The sequence below is a fragment of the Lissotriton vulgaris genome, chromosome 10 (assembly GCF_964263255.1).
Source record: "Lissotriton vulgaris chromosome 10, aLisVul1.2, whole genome shotgun sequence".
NCBI lineage: Eukaryota > Metazoa > Chordata > Amphibia > Caudata > Salamandridae > Lissotriton > Lissotriton vulgaris.
Window position 1 is genome coordinate 476,890,148 of NC_141698.1, and position 21,878 is coordinate 476,912,025.

Here is a 21,878-nt window from a genome sequence, read left to right on the forward strand (position 1 = left end):
GCTAAACGGGTTACAAACTCCCCGCATTTTTGCCTCACTCCTATGAGGTCTGTGACTGATATCCTAGCGACCTGCTTGGTTGCTGTCCCTGCCTCCACTGAAACATTGCGGCACATTTTTAATATTTCGAGTGCCCGACCAAATGTTATTCTGGGAGATTTTGCGGCTCACGAATTTTGCCCTTTGTGTTCTGCCCTTTCTGACTCTGCTCCCCAGATTCATTCCTAAATTACTACATATAACATTACGCAAGGTGATTTATGCTTTATTTTTACATGTGATCCAAAGGCCATTTCTGAATGTATAAAATTAAAGTTGCGGGCTGCCACTTCTTTTTCAGCTCATCAACGATTGCTGTGTTTACGAAGACTTCCAAGTTCATGTATTTCCGTTAAGAACAATATGACATGTAAAGGTTTATTAGTTGTTCCTAGTTATTACCGTCCAATGTTATTGCCTACTGGATGGCTTTTCTCGTGCGGGAATACCTCTTGGCCCTATAATCCCGCTAATATTTCTGGAGGTCCATGCGCTATCACTAGATTAAGTTTGTTAATGTTTTCCTCACACCCTGGTTCCCATTCCCGTGTAGTACGAGACTCTATGATGTTAAATGAAGACTGTGATTCCTCTGTACACCTTTACTCTAAATCTGAGTACCTTAGTTTAGCTTTTTCTATTATTGGTGTCCCGGCATTAGCCGTTTATAATGCGAAAACAATTGGCAAGATGGCCTGCTGGATGGTTAAATCCATTAATCAGACTTCTACTGTTTTATCTGACCTGTTATTAGATGCCCAGGGTGAACGTCGAACTATTCTCCAAAACCGCGCAGCGATTGATTATCTCCTGTTAAAACATGGTCATGACTGTTCTGACTTTGAGGGTCTTTGTTGTTTTAACCTCTCTGACCATTCTAAATCGATTCAAGCCCATATTGACAAACTTCACGACTTGACTGCAGAAGTTAGAAAACATATCGACCAGGGCTGGTTCGACTGGCTCTTTAATTGGTTACCTGACTTACATTCTTTACGACAGATTTTAGGGGGTGTTATTATCTCTATTTGTATTTTAGTAGCTATTTGCTGCTTTATTCAATGCATTCCTTCTTTATTACAATTTTGTAGATTTGGTAGAAAGAGTAGGTCAGTTAATTTTGTTTCTTATTATTCTTCCACTGATGTTAGTTCTATATAAGACATGGCTAATAGACTGGAGTCAAGGGTGAAATGTAATAGCCGACTTTTTCGACCCTCTTTTAGAGGGAGGATGATGGAAGATGACTCCAGCCTATTACCCTTGCAGTATAGGGATTAGGACTATAAGTAGGACCTATCCATAAGGCACAGTAGTGCATTTTCGTACCCTTTTCCTTAGATCAGGGCTTATAAACTTAAGCTAGGGGATAGATATATAAGTATTAGTGATGATCCGTCCTTTTGCAAGAGTATTAGTATATCTTCTATGGAGTTATGCATATTTTGGGCCTTGTAGGCCTTAAACGGGACAGACTCCATCTTGCCCTCTGCCTGGTAGCTTGAGAGGCTTTCTAGGTCAAGTGTAATGTTTTAGTTTTAAGGTGTTGTTCGCTTGGAGAGAACCGGTTCAGGCTGGCCCTTATCGAAAGACTGTATTTTTCTCCACTCCGAAGACACAACTTCAGGCCGGCCGGCTGGGAACGTGTCCTTGGTACGGGGAGGTACAAGAATTTGGTGGGCGGCAGGTTACTGGCCGTAACTTTCCATGAAGGGACAGCTTCCATATTAGCGAAAGTGTTAGGCAATGAGTCAGTCAGTCTGTAGGCAGCAGCTAGCCGTTAGCATCTATGCCATTAATTATTTTCAAGGCAGACAATCGCCATTTTGAAGTCCGAGAAAGATTCCGAAACCGAGACTCTCTGAGAAAGACTGAAGGAGAAATAGTGCGGAGCGCACAGAGACTGAGAGAGAGAGAGAGACGGTAGCTAATAGCCAGCAAGGTTCCAGTAACTTGGAGGGAAGCAGAGGAGATTGAGCATAGCGGTGCAGACGTGTACCCGTGACTGCTGAGGTGTGAGTCCGAGACGAGCCAAGACACAGAGACGAGACGGGAACCTAGATGACTGCCGAGCCCCGACTTCATATTAACAAGGTGACCTCTGCCCTTTCCTTGTGAAGCGCGCATCTTAACCTTTACTTTTCTTTGCAGCATATATATATATATTGTGTAGTATTGTGTTTATTTTTATTGTAATAAATACCCCAGTTCTTAGTGAACCGACATGTGCCTTGTATTCTTGTTCAATCAGGGTAATCTAAATCTTCTAGTCAGACGTTGTTTGCATGAACGGATGTGAATCCCGATCAGGTAAGGAGTGACTGAATAAATAGGGAGATAGGGAACATTTGATGCCAAGAGCAGAAGGTACATATTGTAATTCGGAAAACCATACCAATTTCTATTATCGTAGTTCTATCCTGAATAGATAACCACAGACTTCATCCCTAAGTGTTCATAGGAAAGTGATCGTCGTTGGTATACGGCGTTAATGAGAGCACCTAAGGTAGATGGTGTGTAGGTCCGCCGGATTGTGGACCGTGTGTGAATGAGAGCACCGGAGGGACACGGTGTGGAGGCCTGCCGGATTGTGGGCTGTGTGTAAGTGAGAGCACCCAAGATAGAGGGGTGTGTAGGTCTGCCGGATTGCAGACCGGGTATAAATGAGGACTCTGGGACTGCAGGCCCATGTGTGTAGGCGCGCCGGATTGCGTGTCGAGTGAACACTGATAGTGATCAGTGCGTAATGGTACATTATCAGACCTGCCCTAGGGTAGACTAGTCTGGGCCTACGTGGCCGCGAGACTAATAGGTGTGAATAGGATATTGTAGAAAACCAATGCATGTTTATTGCTACTTTCCCCATCCTTATGTACGAGATGTACATACATATATCCATATCCATTGTAAATACGTTCTAAGGAGGGAGTTGTTTACGTTCCGGCTGGGTTAGAGGAGCTCCTAGGAGCTTGTTCCATCTGGTCCGAAAAATCTGGTCGGTACAAGGGGCTAGTAAGGAATCCTGGGAGTTAGTAGTTAACATGGACATATTTGAATTAGGTAAAGGGGGAAGGAAGCCGGGTGGCAGAGAAAGACGTCTTTCTGTGCTTTCAGTAGCAGAGGCGACCACCCCAATCGTCTGCTCTAGCATTCGATCTATTGCTGTCAGAGTAGATAGGGGGGGTTAGCAGCAACTTTTGTTTTCCCAGTTATATGAGTGGGGGTATTTTTCCCCATGTCTTTTAATAGTAGATCTAAATTTATTTAGAAAGATAGCACAGTAAGCGATTTTCACTATATTATTACACTAAAAGTACATATTACAGGGATTGCATCAAAAATAAAAGAATAAGGATAATACAACATAAAAAAGTGTAATAATTAAAAAGCGATAGTTACAAATGTGCAGGCCGCAGGCTGAAGCAAGTGGGACTATAAATCAAAGGGGGGTGGCTCTTTGCCCGGGCTTCGCCCGGCGTCCCGCGAGGCGGGGCTGATGCTGTTTTTATGCGCCTCCTGGCGCGGTTTCCTGTGTCACAGCCCGCATGGGCTGATGGGATTAGCAGTTCCCTGTCCCGCTCTCCGTTCAGCGGCAACACTCGAAGGATGCAGGCAGCGAGTGGGTGGCGGGAGGCAGGCAGGACACTCCAGCGGCCAGACGGCGTGCAAGCAGGTAAATCCCAAGGGCTGTCCCAGAGTCAGTCGATGTAGCAGGTTTAAATGTTTCAGTGCGGCAAGAGTTTCCCCCCTCAGCAGGGGCTGACGCTGTTTTTATGCGCCTCCTGGCGCGGATTCCTGTGTCACAGTCCGCATGGGCTGATGGGATTAGCAGTTCCCTGTCCCGCTCAATGCTCGGCGGCAACACTCAAAGGATGCAGGCAGCGAGTGGGCGGCGGGAGGCAGGCAGGACACTCCAGCGGCCAGACGGCGTGCAAGCAGGTAAATCCCAAGGGCTGTCCCAGAGTCAGTCGATATGGCAGGTTTAAAAGTTTCAGTGTGGCAAGAGTTTCCCCCCTCAGCAGGGGCGGACGCTGTTTTTATGTGCCTCCTGGCGCGGTTTCCTGTGTCACAGCCCGCATGGGCTGATGGGATTAGCAGTTCCCTGTCCCGTTCTCCGCTCGGCTGCAACACTAGAAGGATACAGGCAGCGAGTGGGCGGCGGGAGGCAGGCAGGACATTCCAGCGGCCAGACGGCGTGCAAGCAGGTAAATCCCAAGGGCTGTCCCAGAGTCAGTTGATATGGCAGGTTTAAAAGTTTAAGTGCGGCAAGAGTTTCCCCCATGTAGCTGCCTGACAGATGTCAGTAAGGGCTACTCCTCGTCCCAAAGCAGTGGTGACTGCCGTCGCTCAGGTCGAATGGGCGCTCAGTCCCACTGGATGCTCCTTCTTTGCCAAAGAATAGCAAGCTTTGATGCACAGAACGACCCATGGAGATGGTCTGTTTGTGCACAGCAAGACCTTTCTTGGCGCCCACGTAACCAACAAAGAGCTAGTCGTCCACCCGCACTTGTTTGGTGCGAACCAAGTAGAAGGAAAGCGCAGTTTTGGATCCAGTTGGTGGAGCCTCTGTTCCTCTTTTAAAGGATGTGGAGGCAGAAAGAAGGAGGACAAAGTGATGGTTTGGCCAATGTGTAAAGAAGTAACCACCTTGGAAAGTAATGAAGGTTTAGTTCTGAGGACAACCTTGTCCGAATGAATAGCCTGAAAGGGAGGCTTTGAAGAAAGAGCTTGTAGCTCACTCACCCTGAGCGTAGAGGTGATGGCACCAGAAAGGCAGTTTTCAAAGATAGAAGCCTGAAAGGACAGTTATGTAGCGGCTCAAAGGGAGCGCGCATAAGATATGTAAGAACCAAGTTCAAGGACCACAGGGGCATTATGAAGGGAACAGGAGGAAAAAGATGAGTAATGCCTTCAAGAAAATAATATCCAACAGGGGGCTCGCTGTGCACCATGCCACAAATTTGTTCCATATGTAGGTATATACGGTCTTAGTGGAGGACCCCCCGCTGCCAAGATAACATCACAGACTTCTGGAGGCAGGCTAAATGACGTCAACTGCTGCCGCTTAATCTCCACACATGGAGGTGGAGGCTGGACAGGTTCGGGGGAGGACTGTCCCCAGCTGCTGCAACAGAAGTTCCTACCATATAGAATACCACAACTCTACTCGCGACAAAAAGCGTCTCCTAGCGAGTGCTGCCTTAGAAATTCCAACGCGTAGAATTGCTGAATGCATTTTCTCTTCAGTGGTAAATAGATCTAGCCAAGGCTCTCCCCACTGTCGAAAGAGAACTTGCACCACCTCCGAGTGAAGACGCCCTTCACAATCAATCATGCTCCTGCAGCTGAGTTTGTCTGCCCTGGCGTTTAAGGAACCTGCTACGTGTTGAACCACCAGGGATATGCCCTGATGTTACAGCCATGTACAGAGGCAGAGGGCCTCCTGACATAGCGTCCACAACCCCACCCGCCTTGTTTGTTGGAGTACCAAATGGCAGTGGTGTTGGCCGCGAACAGCTGTACTACTCCTCCCCGGACAGAGGCAAGGAATTCTTTGAGTGCATGACAAATCGCCCGAAGCCTCAGAAGGTTGATGTGGAGCCCAGACTCCACCCAAGACCAGTGGCCTCTGATCTCCACCTCCCCATGTGATGCATCAGTCACCACTGTGAATTTTGGTTGGGGAAGGGAGAGAAATCTGCCATTGACCCAATCCTAGTTCATTAGCCACCACTGCAATTGATGTGCAGTGCCCTCCGAGATCTGGAGGCAATCATACAGGTTCCCCTGATGTTGTGCCCACTGGAACTTCAGGTCCCAATGCAGAGCCCACATATGCCATTGACGGCTACTTTCATAATTTGTTTTGTTGGCTTTCCCCTATGATTTTGAATACCTCATTGTCAACAGAAACAATTTAATTGCTTTGGGATATATGATAATCCCCATATTTCTAGGCTCAGAAACCTGAAGCCACGAAACTTTATTGCATTTTGAAATAATTTTGCAATAGATGATTTGTCACCAACTCTATTCCCTCACTATCCTTCCTTCACAGCATCACGCTATCCCACTTTCCTTCCCTTTCTGGGGCACTTTTATTTACTAAATGAGATAGCTCATGCACTGTGATCAATTGACATTGCTTGTTTTAATCAATTAATTTTTGCAAATAAATTCAAGCAAATGTATCAACTTCTACTGGGACCCTTCTTTCATATACCACATATGCCATCAGGCATGGCCCACCAGCAGGATGCAGGAGACCATTAGGCCCAGTAGCCTGAGGGTTATCCTGACTGAAACCCAGGATAAAGGCTGAAAGATCGGAATCATAGCCCGAATATCCCAGACTCAGTGTTTGGGAGGATAGACCTGAAACTGTCTTGTGTCCAGAACCGCTACAATGAAGAGGAGCTTCTGAGAGGGACTCGGGTGTGACTTCGGCACATTGATGGAGAACCCCAGCGAATACAGGAGGTCGGCCATAGTCTGGAGGTGGGAGACGACAGCCTAGGACAAGCCTGTCTTCAACAGCCAGTCGGCAAAATAGGAGAAAACTGAAACCCCTGATCTGCGCAGATGAGCTGCGACCACCGCCATCACTTTCGTGAACACCCGAGGGGCGCTGGTATGGCCAAAGGGGAGCACAGTAAACTGAAAATGCTTGTGGCCTACCGTGAACCGCAGGTAACTCCAGTGGGCATGCTGGATGGGAATGTGAAAATAAGCGTACTGCAAGTCCAACGCTACCATCCAGTCTCCAGGGTCGAGGGCAGACAGGACCCGAGCAAGCGTCAACATTTTGAACTTCTCCTTCTGGAGGAAGTAGTTGACGTCCCTGAGATCCAAGAAAGGATGCAGGCCTTTGTCCTTCTTGGGCACCAGAAAGTAGTGGGAATAGCAACAGGGACCTACTTCTGGGACAGGAACGCGCTCGATGGCTCCCTTGGCCAAGAGTGCCAAAACTTCCTGTTGGAGAAGGGCCAGATGATCCTCTGAAATGCGATGGTACTGAGGTGGAATGGATGGAGGGAAAGTCTTGAAGGGGAGGGAGTAGCCCCTTTGGACTATTTGCAAAACTCACCTTTCTGACCTGATGGTGCGCCAGTGGGGCAGGTGATGGCGAATCCTGCCACCCACTGGCGATTGGTGGCCCTGAAAGGTCAGACTAGGAGAGATTTGAGGCTGCTGCAGATGGGGCTGTGGTGGACTGGCCCACCCGCTGGCCCCCAGATCCACGGTGGCGGAACCCACGCCCCGGCCGTACATGGGCTGATCAGCTTGTGCTGGCCTGTGGCTTTGGGTGGGATGTGGTGGGGCACCCCTTCCATAGCCAAGAAAGGTACAAAAAGCAGACTGAGCAGGGCGGTTGGTGGAGAGGTCCAAGGACCTGGCTGTAGCCCGAGAGTCCTCAAAGCACTCTAGCGCATTGTCTGCTTTGTCACCGAATAGGCGAAGGCCATCAAAGGGCTTGTCCATATGGGTGGATTGGACATCCCCTGAGAAACCAGTCGACCTCAACCAGGTATAGCATCGATGGGCTACCGACGTGGAAATCGTCCTGCCTAGTGAGTCGGAGGTATCCAGCCCACAGCGGATGGTGAACTTCGCTGCGTCTCTCCCTTTAGCAACTGCCCGAGAGAGTACGGCCCGGGTCTGAAGCGGCACTTGCGCAACCATAGCCCACACGGAGTCGGTGTAACAGACATACATGCAGTGTTTACCGACCACAGTCCCAAGGTGGAGGAAGATAACATCTTTTTGGATTCCCTATCAGGTGGAGCGATAGGGAAAGAGCCCTTGGAGGTGGAGGCTTGGAAGGGGCCCGGCTGTTGCGTCAGGCAATCATCCTATCCACAGGAGCCCCTGTTTTAGGCCTGGACCAGGTGCCCAAAAGGATGTCTGTTAGGGCTTCATTAAACAGGAGCAGGGCTCCGAAGAGCTCGCTGCTGGTTGAAGCACCTCTGTCTGGAGGTTAGTCAAGTCTGTCACTGTAGGTAGCTCAAGGCTGAGAGCCTTTCCTGCTCTACCCAACATCATTGCAAAAGACGCTCCCTCCCTTTGGACCCATGGTAGGAGGAGACAACATGCCAAGGACTGGTGAGGTAATCAGACCACTGGTGTTAGGACACGGATTTAGACACGGATTTAGTGTCAACGAGACTAGCCCTGATACGTAAAATAGAGTCTCCTCTCTTTTAGTTGTACCTGTACTTTGTGGATACTCCCTTGGCCTCTTGACCCTTTCTTTACAGTGTTAATTTGAGATGCTCCCTTACACGTTTAATACCCCCCTACACCACTACGTCTTTGCTTGGTTTACTGATCCCTTGGAGAAGTCCACGCCCCTATTCCTGAATCACCGCACCCCCTTTCTTGCTTCATTTCCTGTTCCTGTGTTTTGGGCATATGTGAAACTGCTGCCGGGTCCGAGTCCTTCACTACGGACATTTCCCTTCTAGTGTTGTTTTGTTTTCCGCTCGCATCTGTCTAGCGAGCACATTCAGAGAGCAGCACGCCGCGTTCGCGGCTTTTCAGTCAGCAGGTCGGTTAGCAGTTTTCATTCCTTTTCCCCCGCTGCTTGCTGTGACCATTGGACTGGTTCCCCTTCCCTGGAGTGCGTGTATGTTACGCTTTTTGTTCCCGAAGCCGGACATCACGTCTCCGCGGTTCCGCTATTGATCCACATAGCCGGACTGATTTCCCTTTCCCCTCATGCCCTGAGGAGTCTGTGTTTGTTCCGCTTTTTGTTCCCGAAGTCGGACATCACGTTCCCACGGTTCCGCTATTTAATCTTGTAGCCAAACTGTATTCTCTTAACCCCCTTAATTGTTTAGGAGCACTGTGTTGTGATGTGAGTATCCCTTGGCTGAGTTGCTGTTTTCTTTTGTTTCACGTTTCGGGCCATAGCGCCAGTCAGTCCCTCGGTGCTTTGCCATCTTCGACCACCTATAGTGCCTCCTTATCCTGCCTCCTCTTTCTGAGTCCACCCTGCTCCTTTGGAGTGAACTTGGGCTTGCTGTTCTAGTCCATAAAGCTTCCCTTATAGTTTGTTACCCCGTCTTGTTGGGGTGCTGCAAGGAGAAGTTATTTTCTTGGAGGACTTCTTGAGAATCTCTAAGGTGAGTGAGACTCTATCTTTTGGTCATCAGTGTGCTACAGTCCCTATTGTATAGTATTACATGCAGGATATTTCTTTTTTGCAGTGCAAGACCCTCCTGACCTGTTCATTCCCGAAAACATCTTTACCACACCATCTGGGGAAGAGTGGTGGAAACTCTTTTATTTTCCCCACACTTTTGGGGAATAATTACTTGTGAGTACTTCGTAAAGTTGGTCCTCCAAGTGTTATTTTCTGGAAGGGTGTGGATCATTCATCTTCGCTCCCGAGGAACCATTGAACCCCCGACAACTGGCTTCCCCCAGTTCCTCTCGCAAGTCCAGTTCATAACCTAACTGGTCACTTAAAGAGTCCCCATACCCCTCCCAGTCCCCTTCACCCTCCTCTGGCTGCCAATCTGGTCTCAAAGAGCTAGGGTAGAACAGGGGCACAAAAGTACCCGTCGGCACCAGTCTGGCTCAGTGTTTACATCGAGGTGGAGGCCGGGGTCGATGTTGGCTGGGCACACATGTGGAGCTGCAGGAGCGGCACCACCTGCATCCCTCATCGTGTTGGCCAAAGGATGGGGAGAAGTCGAAGAGCGACAATGCTTCTTCGACTTCTTATTGTGCTTCGACTTACCTGACCCCGAGTGGGAAGACTTGGAAGAAGAATGATGTTAGCTCCGCGAAAGGTCCCTCGACCTCCTATGCGATTGGGACATTGAGGTCCGGGTAGCCGACTGCCGGGCCTCGAGAAACTTTCGGGACCGCTCCCGCAAAGGCTTTGGATTCATGGTCCGGCAGTCGGAGCATGACTTGGAGTCGTGGTCGCGCTCCAGGCAGAATAGGGACACGTGGTGCGGATCTGTCACTGACATCAATCAGCTACAGTAACTGCAAACCCTCGTGCACCAGGAGTCGATGGACTCAAAAATGATGTAGAGAAAAAGTAATTCAAAAAATGACTGGTGGTATTGCTCTCTCCGGATCTGTGCTTGCTGGCGCAGAAAAAGAAAGAACTGACGTCAGTGCGCGAGGGTGTCGTCTATGTAGCTACTGGAACGTAATTCCGGCAACCACGACGCCAATGACAAATGCAGAGTCGACCAGCGCCACCTTCCGACGCGCAGGTGTACTGCTGACAAAAAACTTTCCGGTTCCAATCTAACACTTGGGATTAATTCTAAGGTAAGGAATCTATAACTAACTGTTTCTTTTAAATACCATGTTACTTTTTAGTCCAGTGGTAAATTCGAAGCGGAAATGTCAAATAAGCACCTACTCGGATGTCACCAAGGGATGTTAACTGTGAGGTCACTGACCATCCAGAGGAACTCCGTCATCTTGTGAAAACATTGAAGCTGTGTTTTACCTGGTAGCAATACATCTTCAGCGTTAGCCAAATAATTTAATGTAAGGTGACATAGTAGAATGCTGCTTGTCACCCCTGAGCATATCCAGGCAAGTAAAGGATGAAGTCCGGGGAAAGCACACGGCAGGCCAGGGCCCAGGGAGGGGTGCATGTTCTAACATTTGAAACCCTTTACCTTAACACATTACCAAACACTAAGCTTCAACTGGCTGAACCTCGTTCAAGTGATCTTGCTATAATATAGACACAGTTTATCTTTCAAGCAAAATGTTAGTGTGCAGTGATAACAAAATATATAACATTGCAAACGCATGCCCTTACCAATGCAGCATATTATGACATCACTATCTGCAGGCCACAGGGATGTGTTCAGAATGGCTAAGGTTTCCATGGAGATGACCATCCATTTTGTGCAACTACACACCTCTACAGTGCCCCACTCAAAGTCCCTTTATGGTTACACACTCCTTACCGGAACCGGTTCTTTGCCAGGACTCGTTTGGCCTCCTCATTGGTACTGCCCACCAGAGACTCCCGGTTGATGGCAATAAGCTGGTCGCCGGGGCGCAGGCGTCCATCCTGGAGTATAACAGAAAAAAGGATGTCAGTACTGTAAAGTAAAACACTCCTAATCCTCACTGGAACACGAATAAGAAGGCACAAAGCAGCACACCTTCTGCTGCCTCTTGTTCGGCTCCTCAGTAGCTCTCTGTTTAACAATCTAGAATTCCCTGTTGCGAAGGAGTGGTACGAGCAAACATATTTAAAGGATGACATTAGAACGTAACACATCTTGCCCCTTTAGGAATAAATACAAATAGAAGAATAGAAATTGCAGGGTTCTTAAATTACACATTAAGAATACAAGTTTACAGAAAATATATATATAACACTATATATATATATATATATATATATATATAACACTATATATGTATATATATATATAACACTATACTATACTATACTATGTATATATATATATAACACTATATATATATATATATATATATATATATATATATATATATATATATATATATATATATAGCAATATAGCAAATATAGCAAATATAGCAAATACACAATATATATAACTCAAAAAACAATGAAATGCAAAAAATAATCTATTCACTTACTTCATCATATTCATAATCAGATAACCATTTAGGTTTGCTCCTCACTCGTTTCCCACTTTTCGAAGTTTCAACATTAACCTCAGTGGATTTCACACACTTTTCCTCAGTACTGCTGTTACTTACACTTTCTTCCATACTTTCTTCCACACCTTGCATGTCAGCACTTCCTTCTCCTGCACGTCCTCCTTCTGCACTCACATCTCCATCATTACCGTCCTTACTTACTTTTACACTTCCTTCCCCATCATCCCAGTCTACGCTTAATCCTTGATTATCAGATTCTTCTTTTCTTTCTATTTCATGGTTACTAACAGCAATCCTTTTTAAATTCCAAACTTAACATGAGGGCATTACGCAACACTTTAACAACTCTCAAAAGTTCCGTAAATCGGCTCTGATCCGTCTTAACCTTCCAAAGTTTCCTCCCCTTGACCATTATGCCAACTTCCACATTGGTATCCTTAGTGTTTGTCTTCAAATAGTATTGCTCCTTATATTTTAAATGAGCATCCTCTACTTTCCTTCTGATGTCCTCCATGGATATATCAGATTTGACAGAACGCAAAAGCCCTTCAAATTTAGCTTTCGTCTTTGCGTCCCTACCTCTCATAACTTCAAAATGTGAAACACCCAAAGCCTCATGAATAACTGTGCTGTATGCCCAAACAGTTTCCACCACTTGAACTTCCCAGTCTTCCTTGTTCTTCACAGCCAATTACACCACGATTTTAATTACCCTATTGAAGCGTTCTATCATTCCGTTACCATTGAGATTATATAAAGATGTGGTTTATTGCTTAAATCCCACCTTGGCAAAATAATCCTGTGCCTTACCAGACATGAATTGCACACCATTGTCACGTATTCATTGTCTGGGAAGGCCCTCATTAAGGAAAACCTCCTCTAAAATCCTCAAAATAACATGAGAATCAACCATTTCCACATTTTAATGGTAAGTCTATTCTATTATTATTCTATTAAAATTATTTATTACGCGCACTATCACCATCGGTTTCTTGGCGCTCAATGACATATAGCGATGATCCAGGGTGAGGGATTAATCATAGGCAGCTTGAAAGAGAAGGGTTTTTAGAAGAGTACGGAAACATTCGTACGATGGACAGAGACGAAGGGAGGAAGGTAGGGCGTTCCAGGTGGAGGGAGCCAGGACAGAAAAGCTCAGACCTCCGTGCTTTTTTCTTTTGAATCGTGGAACCTCAAGGAGGTTTAGTGATGCTGAACGAAGGGCTCTGGGAGGAATGTGACGGGACAAGGCCGAAGAGATGAACCTGGGGGCTGCATCCGATAGGGCCTTAAAGGTAGTGCATGCCAGTTTGAAGGTACAGCGTTTGGAGACAGGAAGCCAATGCAGACTGCGGAGGAGGGGAGTGACGTGCTGGTGTTTGGGCTGGCAGTCATCTGGCAGTCATCTCGAAAATGTATCAATCAAGGCAATCAAATACTTTCGCCTCTCTCCTATGTGACCCATGATATCTATAGCCTCGGTTTAATGTTCTTACGGATTTATTAGCATTGGCACAGGCAAAACAATACCTCACACTTCTTTTCACAAACAAGTCTAATCAAGGCCACCAAAACCACTTTTATACTTTTTGTTTAGTCTTAACAGTTCCACCGTGTGCTTCATGACACAGATTGACCAGTTTTTTCTTTAAGCTATTTGAAAGAACTACTTTTTCTCATCGTCTTACTATGTTATCTTCGACGGCCAGTTCACCTTTCACTTCCCAATAATGTCTCAGATTTGAAGTTAGTTCACATTTATTTGGCTAACCTGATCTAGTGTCCTCCACCAATTTCAGCAATACGGGATCACTAATGTATTCCTCAATCCATTCTACTTTCTTAATTCAAGATAATCTTTGATCTAAAATGTAATCTATCTCAAAATCCTTCCAGTCAGAGTCTTCGCATTCCTTTATGACCAATGGCATCATAGACAAAAAAAATCATCTGTAAAATAACTTTTGCCTGGAGCCTCATTGACAGTCTTGCGATTTTCACTGAAGCTCTGAACATGCCCTCGGTGGTCCACAATTTAATGATGGGTTTGTGATCAGTCCTGACAATACATCCTTTACCCCATATGAAAGGTCAAAAATATTTCAATGCTCATACCCATACCTATGTTTCCATTTCTATAACAGAAAACCTTTCTTTAATAGATGACAAGACTCTTGAGGCAAAAGAAATGATTTCTTCTTGTACCTTGGCATCCCTTTTTGGCAACTATCCCCCCAGCCCTTTGTTACTTGCATCAACAGTAACAACATTCTCAAGATCCGGATCAAAATTTTTGAGGGCTGGAGCAATAGCAGTAAAACTTTTAATTGCCTCAAATTCTCGTTGGCACACTGGAGTCCAACAACATTTACCCTTGTTTTTTAATAATTGCATCTTATTGTAAATTCTGCTGGAAAACCCTTTTACAAACTTGGCATAAAACTGCATTAGACCCTTTAAATGATCTTAATCCCTTTTTGCTAGAAAGTGCTCGTGCTTTACTAATGGCCTCAATTAATTCTGGATTGGGGGAGATTCACTTCTCACTCAAAACATGGCTAGATATGAACTGGAACTCTTCGCGACTTTGCATTTCGAAAATTAAACAGTAAGATTACTGTCATTAAGAATCTCTAACACACTATTCAAGGTCATGTTTAGATTTTTCATATACCAAAATGTCATCTTGGAAGCATTTTACATTTTCACCTTGCCTAGAAGTTGATGCATTAATCTCTGAAAAACGGCAGCAACAGAGGCCAACCCAAAGAGCATTCTTTTCTACTAAAAACATCCAATGGCATGATGAATGCAGGGTATTATATACTGTCCTTTTGTATGGAAATTTGATGGTATGCTGCAGATTGAGAAGATGTAAACCAACCTCACCATCCACAAGGCAAGCATCGCAGAGATTGTAGGCAATGGAAATTTGTCTATTACAATAATGATGTTGAGATAGCATAAGTCGATGCATAGCCTAATCTTCCAATTGCTGCTTCTGGCGATCACAACCAGAGACTACCATTCAGATGCCTCTATTTCATTTATGATACCCTCATTTAATAATTTGTCAAGTTCTTTTTCTACTTCATCTCTTAACAATACAGGAATATTCCTTGCTGTGTTTAATTTCAGATTGTGACATCTCTTTAAGAGCATTGCGATGTTCAAAATGAATTTGATTCCCAATTTGTCCGGAAAACACATTTTTAAATTTCTTCAACAAAGCCTTGCCTATTTCTCATCCATCATCTACCACCATTACAGGTTCCGAAAAATTGGGTTTTAACATAATTCCATGGTTGCCCTGATCATGCCATCCCAATACAAATGGTCGTCTCCTAGAAATATACAATTTCCCTTGACTTTCCCTATTCTTAAATCTGAAGAGTAATGACCTGTACCCTAACATCTCAATCCTTTTACCAGAAAAGCTTCCAGTCTAACATTTTGGAAGTAGTTTCTCTCCAATGTGGTTCACAAATTTGGTTTTCCATACATCCTCTCTAACAATAGAATAAGGAGAACCCGAATCAGAGTACATATGGATTTCCACCCCTCCAATTCTCATTAAGCAAATATGTTTCTTTCACAATTTATCATCATCTTTCACATTCAATACCAATAAATCTTTTGTGCTAAACATCCTATTGACACACTCTTCTACCTCTGAGTCCTCCCTGTGCCCTACACACAAACTTTAGTATAATGACTTATTTTGTCATGGCATAACCTTTAGCCGGGCTCACGTTTTGCACATCAAAGGTCAATTTTGTGAAAGTCAAAAACCTGTCTCCAAATCATAATTTATCTCATAAGCACTGCTCAAGTGACATCTAGCAACTCGCCAGAAACCTGCTGGGGGTTGTGTGTAGCTGGGGAGAAGCCAAGACACTTTCCGCTGGGGAGGAGTACAACTCCCGACTCCCTCTGGTGCCTCGCGCACTCAAAATCGCACCATGTTCCCGCGGCATGGGGCGCGCACAGGGACCCGCCCGGGACAAGCCTGGGCCAAAGTCGGGCCCATCCATGCCCGTTGGAGCCTGCTACAGGCTGGCCTCGGCCCCCCTTCTAAGCCGAGTTGAATGCAGTCAGGTGCAATCCTGGGACGAAGACTCTGAAAGACCAGCTATACTCCCGAGACAGCAGACATTAACATAATGGGTAAGCATAAAGCTGCAGCGTAATTAACAGGGGGAGATAGTAAACACCCTAGACTGCTTCCTGGCTAGAGATGCAAACGTTCTATCCATGGAAATGGAAGTCACGGGACACATCTTTCCCTGGAAGAAGAAAGGAGAAATGGCCCCCAGTTGCAATCCCTGTCATCTGCACAACCGATAGAACCTGAGGGTGTTGAGTCATGTGCCACCCCCAATCCCATTGTGTCTGTGCCTGCATCACTCAATTTACTACCCCAATCTGACTCTCCAGCATCTAATGACACTGCAGTTGAACCGGTTGTCAAAAGAAAGAAGACTGGAGGGAAAAATAAACCAAAGTTCCTGAGGGCATCAAGAGTGAATAAAACTGTTCAAGAACCTATGCTTGCAGTACCTTCACACCTGGGAAAACACTCCAAAGAGGGTCTTAGTGGGGATATTATTTGCAAAACTGGAGAATGTAGTCCATAGTCTGTTTGAACCACTGAATAACAGAATGGGGGGAATTGAGGAGAAACTAGATTTTCTTATCAAAGGGTGCCTTATTGAATGGGATTTGCTGAGGGTGGGCCAGCTTCCTGTATCTGAACAGATTCCAGGGACACTGATGATTGTGGATAGGGGGAACAAGAAGGAGTCAAACAGAAGAAATCACATCAACCTCTTAGGCCCCCGATGCCATTAAACACCTCCAATCATACCCCCATACCACCTATTACTACGCTGGTGCAGGAAAATAGTAGCATTCAGGGTAACACTAGTACTACCTCCAACGGAACACAGGGAGTGCAGAGAACACAGTGAACACAGGGTAACCCACAAACAATAGGCCCAAGAGAGAGACAGGTGGCAGACACCACACAGAGCCTAGAGCCCTCGATAGCTGGCATAAAGCATTCTCACATTTTAGATCTCCCCCCCAGCAGCTCTCCCACATGTTTTGGTTTTAGTTAGTGTACCCTCATTGGCCAGGGGCCAGAGGGAATCCAAGTACCAATTAATGGCAAACGTCCTGCACTGGTTCAGTACCCATGCTAAGGGTTTTGGCCCATGGGGCATCAGATTGGATGCGCACATCATTATGGCATCAAGGGTAGGATGGGTGGGCCCCTCGGCTGAAGCAACAAAGGGTGATTGTGTGGTTGTCAATTTTAACAATCAGTTTGTGGTAAGAGATTTGCTGGGGGCTTTTACAACTTCTCCCTTGTTTAACACACAGATTACTGTCTTTCCATTAGAAAAATTCTATAGACCCTCTACACGATTGCACCTGCAACTTTATAATATAAGAGACCCAATCCTATCATTATGCCCTCCCATGCCTGTGATACATGACCTTACAAGCCATCATAGAGAGGAGATAATGTATGAGTTATCGAATCGCTACGGCCCCTTGGTTGAATTAGAGTCTTGTGATTGACTACTCAATTGGCGCGAAATTGGTGCTACAAGTAGCAATCAATCAATCAATCAATCAATTTATAAAGCGCGCTACTCACCTGTGAGAGTCTCAAGGCGCTGAGGGGGGGGGGGGAGGGGTGCTGCTACAGCTTAAATAGACAGTTCTTGAGGTGTTTCCTGAAGGTGAGATGGTTCTGGGTCAGTCCTAGGTGTGCGGGGAGGGAGTTCCATGTCTTGGCTGCCAGGTAGGAGAACGATCTTCCTCCGGTGGTGGTTCTGCGAATCCGAGGGATGGTGGCGAGGGTGAGGCTGGTGGAGCGGAGCTGGCGGGTGGGACTGTAGAATGTGAGGCGGTTGTTGAGGTATTCGGGCCTGTGTTGTGGAGCGCTTTGTGTGCATGGGTGAGCATCCTGAACATGATCCTCTTGCTGAAGGGGAGCCAGTGCAGGTTTCTCAGGTGGGTAGATATGTGGCTGTGGCGAGGGATGTTGAGGATAAGTCTAGCGCAAAGGGGATAGCAATAACCCAGAAACTAATGGCGCGTATGAGCCAAGCACAATTCCCTAAGGGGGTGGTATTAGTAATGTAACCTGTGTCCATGAGCAGCTTAGCAATTTCAGTGCACTGCCCTCTGTGGGTGGGAAGGGCCATCATAAGCGAGTGGTGCAGATAGCCACATGGAATTGTGCGGGTATTGCTACTAAGCAGTCCTTACAGGAAGGAACATTGGCATGGCAGAGCAGAGATATTATACATTTCTAGGAGACATTGGCCATGGACCCAACATTCATTAATGGCCATCGATCTTATCAATCCACCGCAGTTTCTTCCACATCTGGTAGAGCTAAAGGGGGCTTGCTCACTTTAATTTCCAACACCTTAAATATTAAGATTCTAAATTTTGAACACTCTTCCCCCAATTTTCATTTTTTATCCTTTAGAGGAGAAAGTGCGCAAATATGGTTAATGATTAATTATTATAATAATAATTTCGGTGGGAGTATGGCCTCAACTGTAGATTTGCTGGAGAGGGATTTGTTAAAACTCATAAGAGTATTACGATCAAAGGAAATTAACATTCTGTGGGTAGGGGACTTTAATGCCCAACCTTGCTTCCACTCATCGGAACCTGTTTGCCGGGTAGTAGACACTGAGGGGGACCCCGTGGTGCACATTATGCACAATGACCATGGGAATACTCAAAATAGGCTGCTAATGTCCTGGAACCTAGAAGTCAGTAATAAAATAGACACAGAGGTAGGCGGAAATGAAAACACTTTTTTCCAAGGTAATTATGAGTCGAAATCGACTTTATAGTTGTCTCCGCCCATTCTCATGGAAACATTGTCCATACTGATACCATGCCTTTCAACTTTAGCGACAAAGCAATACTGTTCTTTGAAATATCTGGAGTCTGAGTTTATCTTCGGCAGACAGAAAAGGTAACAAAACCAATTCTAGCAAGACAGAATGGGTATCAGCTGAAATGTGACAATATAGACAAGAAAAGAACTATCCACCAGGTTGTAGCCAACAAGTTGGATGTGTTTATGAATTGTTTAGATCCCAACGCAGTATCAGACACCCTGATCCCAAATTCCCTAGAATTACTTGAGGAAACTAAACTGTCCCTGCATCGGCCTAACTCCAGTAAGGAGAGGCGGAAAACTGGTTCGTTTGATGAGGCCTGTAACCAGGCTTTAGAAGATCTACGCAGGGCTCTGAAAGCATCCTCCAGAGATCAGCACCTGATTAAAGATGTATGTAAGATCTATAAAAAACTAGGAAGGACAGGGAAGTAGAGATTATCAAGGTAGCCTGAGAAGAAGAGATGACCAATGCAGCATCTTCCAACAATAGCAGGGAATTGTGGAAAGTTGTAAATGCTCCTTACTTTGAGAAAAACACAGACAAAACCTTGGATAATCACATAAATGAAGACACATGGGCTGTGCATTTTGAAGGCATTTTTGGCAGTAAGATTGTCTCGAGTGGCGGCTCGCTTGACCTTATAGAACTTCAAGCAACCCTTTACTTTTTTAATTTTGATGAGGTGAAAATTACACTGGCCAAGTGTAGTCATGCTAAAGCTCCAGGCCCAGATGAGGTCCATATTGATTTCTTTCTAGAACACCAAGAGTTGAGGGCCCCATTGATAAATACTATATTTAATGATATTTCTAAGAAGGGACGGCTCTCATCTTGGAAATCAGGTATTATTGTCCCCAAACATACAAAGGGTGACAAATCTAATCCTCAAAATTATCGCCCAATTTCTCTTCTAGGCTGTAATGGTAAATTGTTGGATTGTGCCCTATTAAATAGACTAGAGGACTGGGCGAGAGAAAAAATATTTTCAGTAGGGTGAAGGCACTATTGATCAATGCCTGAACCTAAGCTTGACATCGCCAAGTATACCGTAGCAAAGGGAGGGCACACTTACATGGCTTTTATGGACTTAAAGACAGCTTTCGACTGTGTAAGCCATGTGAAGTTATGGTCCATAATGTTTGAGATGGGCATTGATCCCCAGTTAATCAATCTAATTCGTAAAATGTACTCGCAGGCAACGACATGTGTCCGTTATGGAAGGGATGGTGAATGCACTAGACCCTTGGCTGTATCCTTGCCCCATTTTTGTTTTCGTTATACACAAATGAGTAGAAGCCGCCCTAACAGGATCTGGGGTAGATGTTCCATCCTACCCTCCAGCACTACTTCCGATCCTGGCCAATGCAGATGATGCGGTCCTAATAGGCAGGATAGGAGTAGCACTTCAACGCCTAATTAACGCCTATGTGGGTTACATGTCATCCCTGGTTTTTTACGGGAGAGGATGTAGCCTTGAGGTTAGAGCTGTCGACCTCGAAGCTGGGGAACCGGGTTTGAGTCTTGGCAACGACGCCCAACATCTTGTGATTCTGGGCAAATCACGTAATCTTCTCGTGCCTAACAAAAATGAATGTGTCCGTCTGTAACGAAACTGGTGCTCATGTAAAGCGCTCTGATACCCGATGTCTTTTGTCTAGTTTGAGTTATATAAAATTCTTTAAAAAAAGGTTAATGAGCCCAAATCATTTGTCATGGTGTCAGGAGCGCTCCCTCCCAAGGATTCCATCTTTTCACATTGGACTAGGAAATTAGTAGTAGAGGAGACTTCCTCCTACTTTGGAGTTTTATTTGAAAGTAAACAAACTTGGTTGCACATGGTGGGTTGAAGGGCACCAACAATGGAAAGAACTTTGGTTGCAGTTTCTAGTTTCATTAAGAAACTTGGAACCAAACCTATAGCGAGGATAAATAAGAGTTATAATGCTAACTATTTCAACCGCAACATATAGGGCAGGGCTTTGGGGAATAGCTCCAGTAGATTCCTCCAGTAGATAGATGACGGCTTTTTAAAGAGGATCACCTCTCTTCCTGTCTCGTTTTCTAATTATGTCTGCCCCCTGGAATTGGGTTTACCTTATATAATGGACACAGTGAGACTTGCCCTGATCATGCTGTGACACTCAGGAAAAGAAACACAGTGGATCCTAACCAGGCTATAACACAAGATTGTTTATTATTAGGCAAGGCACATAAAATTGCTTGGTTACAATATGTCAAATCAACGTTGCAGTCGCTAGGCGTACCAGAACTGTTTACAAACCTGAGTTCCTGTACCAAATTCCCTAAAAAGAAACTTAAAACATTATATCTAGCTAAGGCAGCTAATGTCAGGGAAGAAATTCATCATGCAAAAACATCAGTGAAATTGTACTATCACATCCTCCCCGTAACGGAGGGTGAATATTTGCATTTGGAGGTTGTAAGAAATGTACAGCATAGGTTTGTCCCTCTAAGATTTCGCACCAATTTAATCCCTCTGATGTTTAGCTTTCCAGCATAAAAGCACTGCCTAAATGACCTGATTCCACGTCCATGTGACAATTTATCAGTGCAATGTGAACTTTATCTTCTTTCCTTTTGTAAAGTTTATAAAAACAGAGAGCTAGATATCTTTTACCACTTTTGAGGCAGCAATCTTAATCAATGTCGTATTGCCTTGCTATCCTTGAAGAAGTTCCATTACCCTTATGTCTGTCTCTGCGTAGCCTTTTTTTTTTGGACCTGTTTGTGTATGAGACGTCTTCTATAGGGGATACATGTGCAAAACTAAGCCATTTACTTACCTGAGCTTACAATGGTAATGTGGAAAAATTCATGTGATTTAGACTCACCATGACAAAATATATGCACTAGCCATCCTATCCTGCAATGTAGACATATCACTTTTTATTAATTTTTATCTATTTGTTACTTAATTATTAGTTGGGTGGAGGATTATTGTCGCATGATTGACTATTGCATTTACAGTATATAGCACCAACATCAAATTTTAAATTTCTGTGTATTGTTTAAATTGAAGGGCACGGTGCAAGGGCTGTTGTGGGTCTTCTAAATTGCTGATTTTTATTCAATCTCTTTTTAAAGAATGTTTACTTATTATTTAATGTGTACACTTGGATTGGACTTGGATTAGACTGATTTTTCATAATCGTCAACTTTCACTTAGAGTGCTTGGCACGATTTACTGTACGCCAAATGCTACTTGCTGTTACAGCGATAGCACTTTGAAACTTCTTTTCT

At 45.0% G+C, this 21,878-nt stretch overlaps 1 protein-coding gene across 1 annotated transcript in view; it reads right to left on the reverse strand.

Moving 5' to 3' along the window:
• Positions 1–21,878, reverse strand: part of LOC147685426 (partitioning defective 3 homolog) — a 532,416-nt gene that overhangs the window by 16,096 nt on the left and 494,442 nt on the right. The window contains exon 8 of the mRNA XM_086939787.1: positions 10,989–11,095. Within this exon, the coding sequence (XP_086795913.1) occupies positions 10,989–11,095 (107 nt within the window). The remainder of the gene's footprint in view (positions 1–10,988; positions 11,096–21,878) is intronic.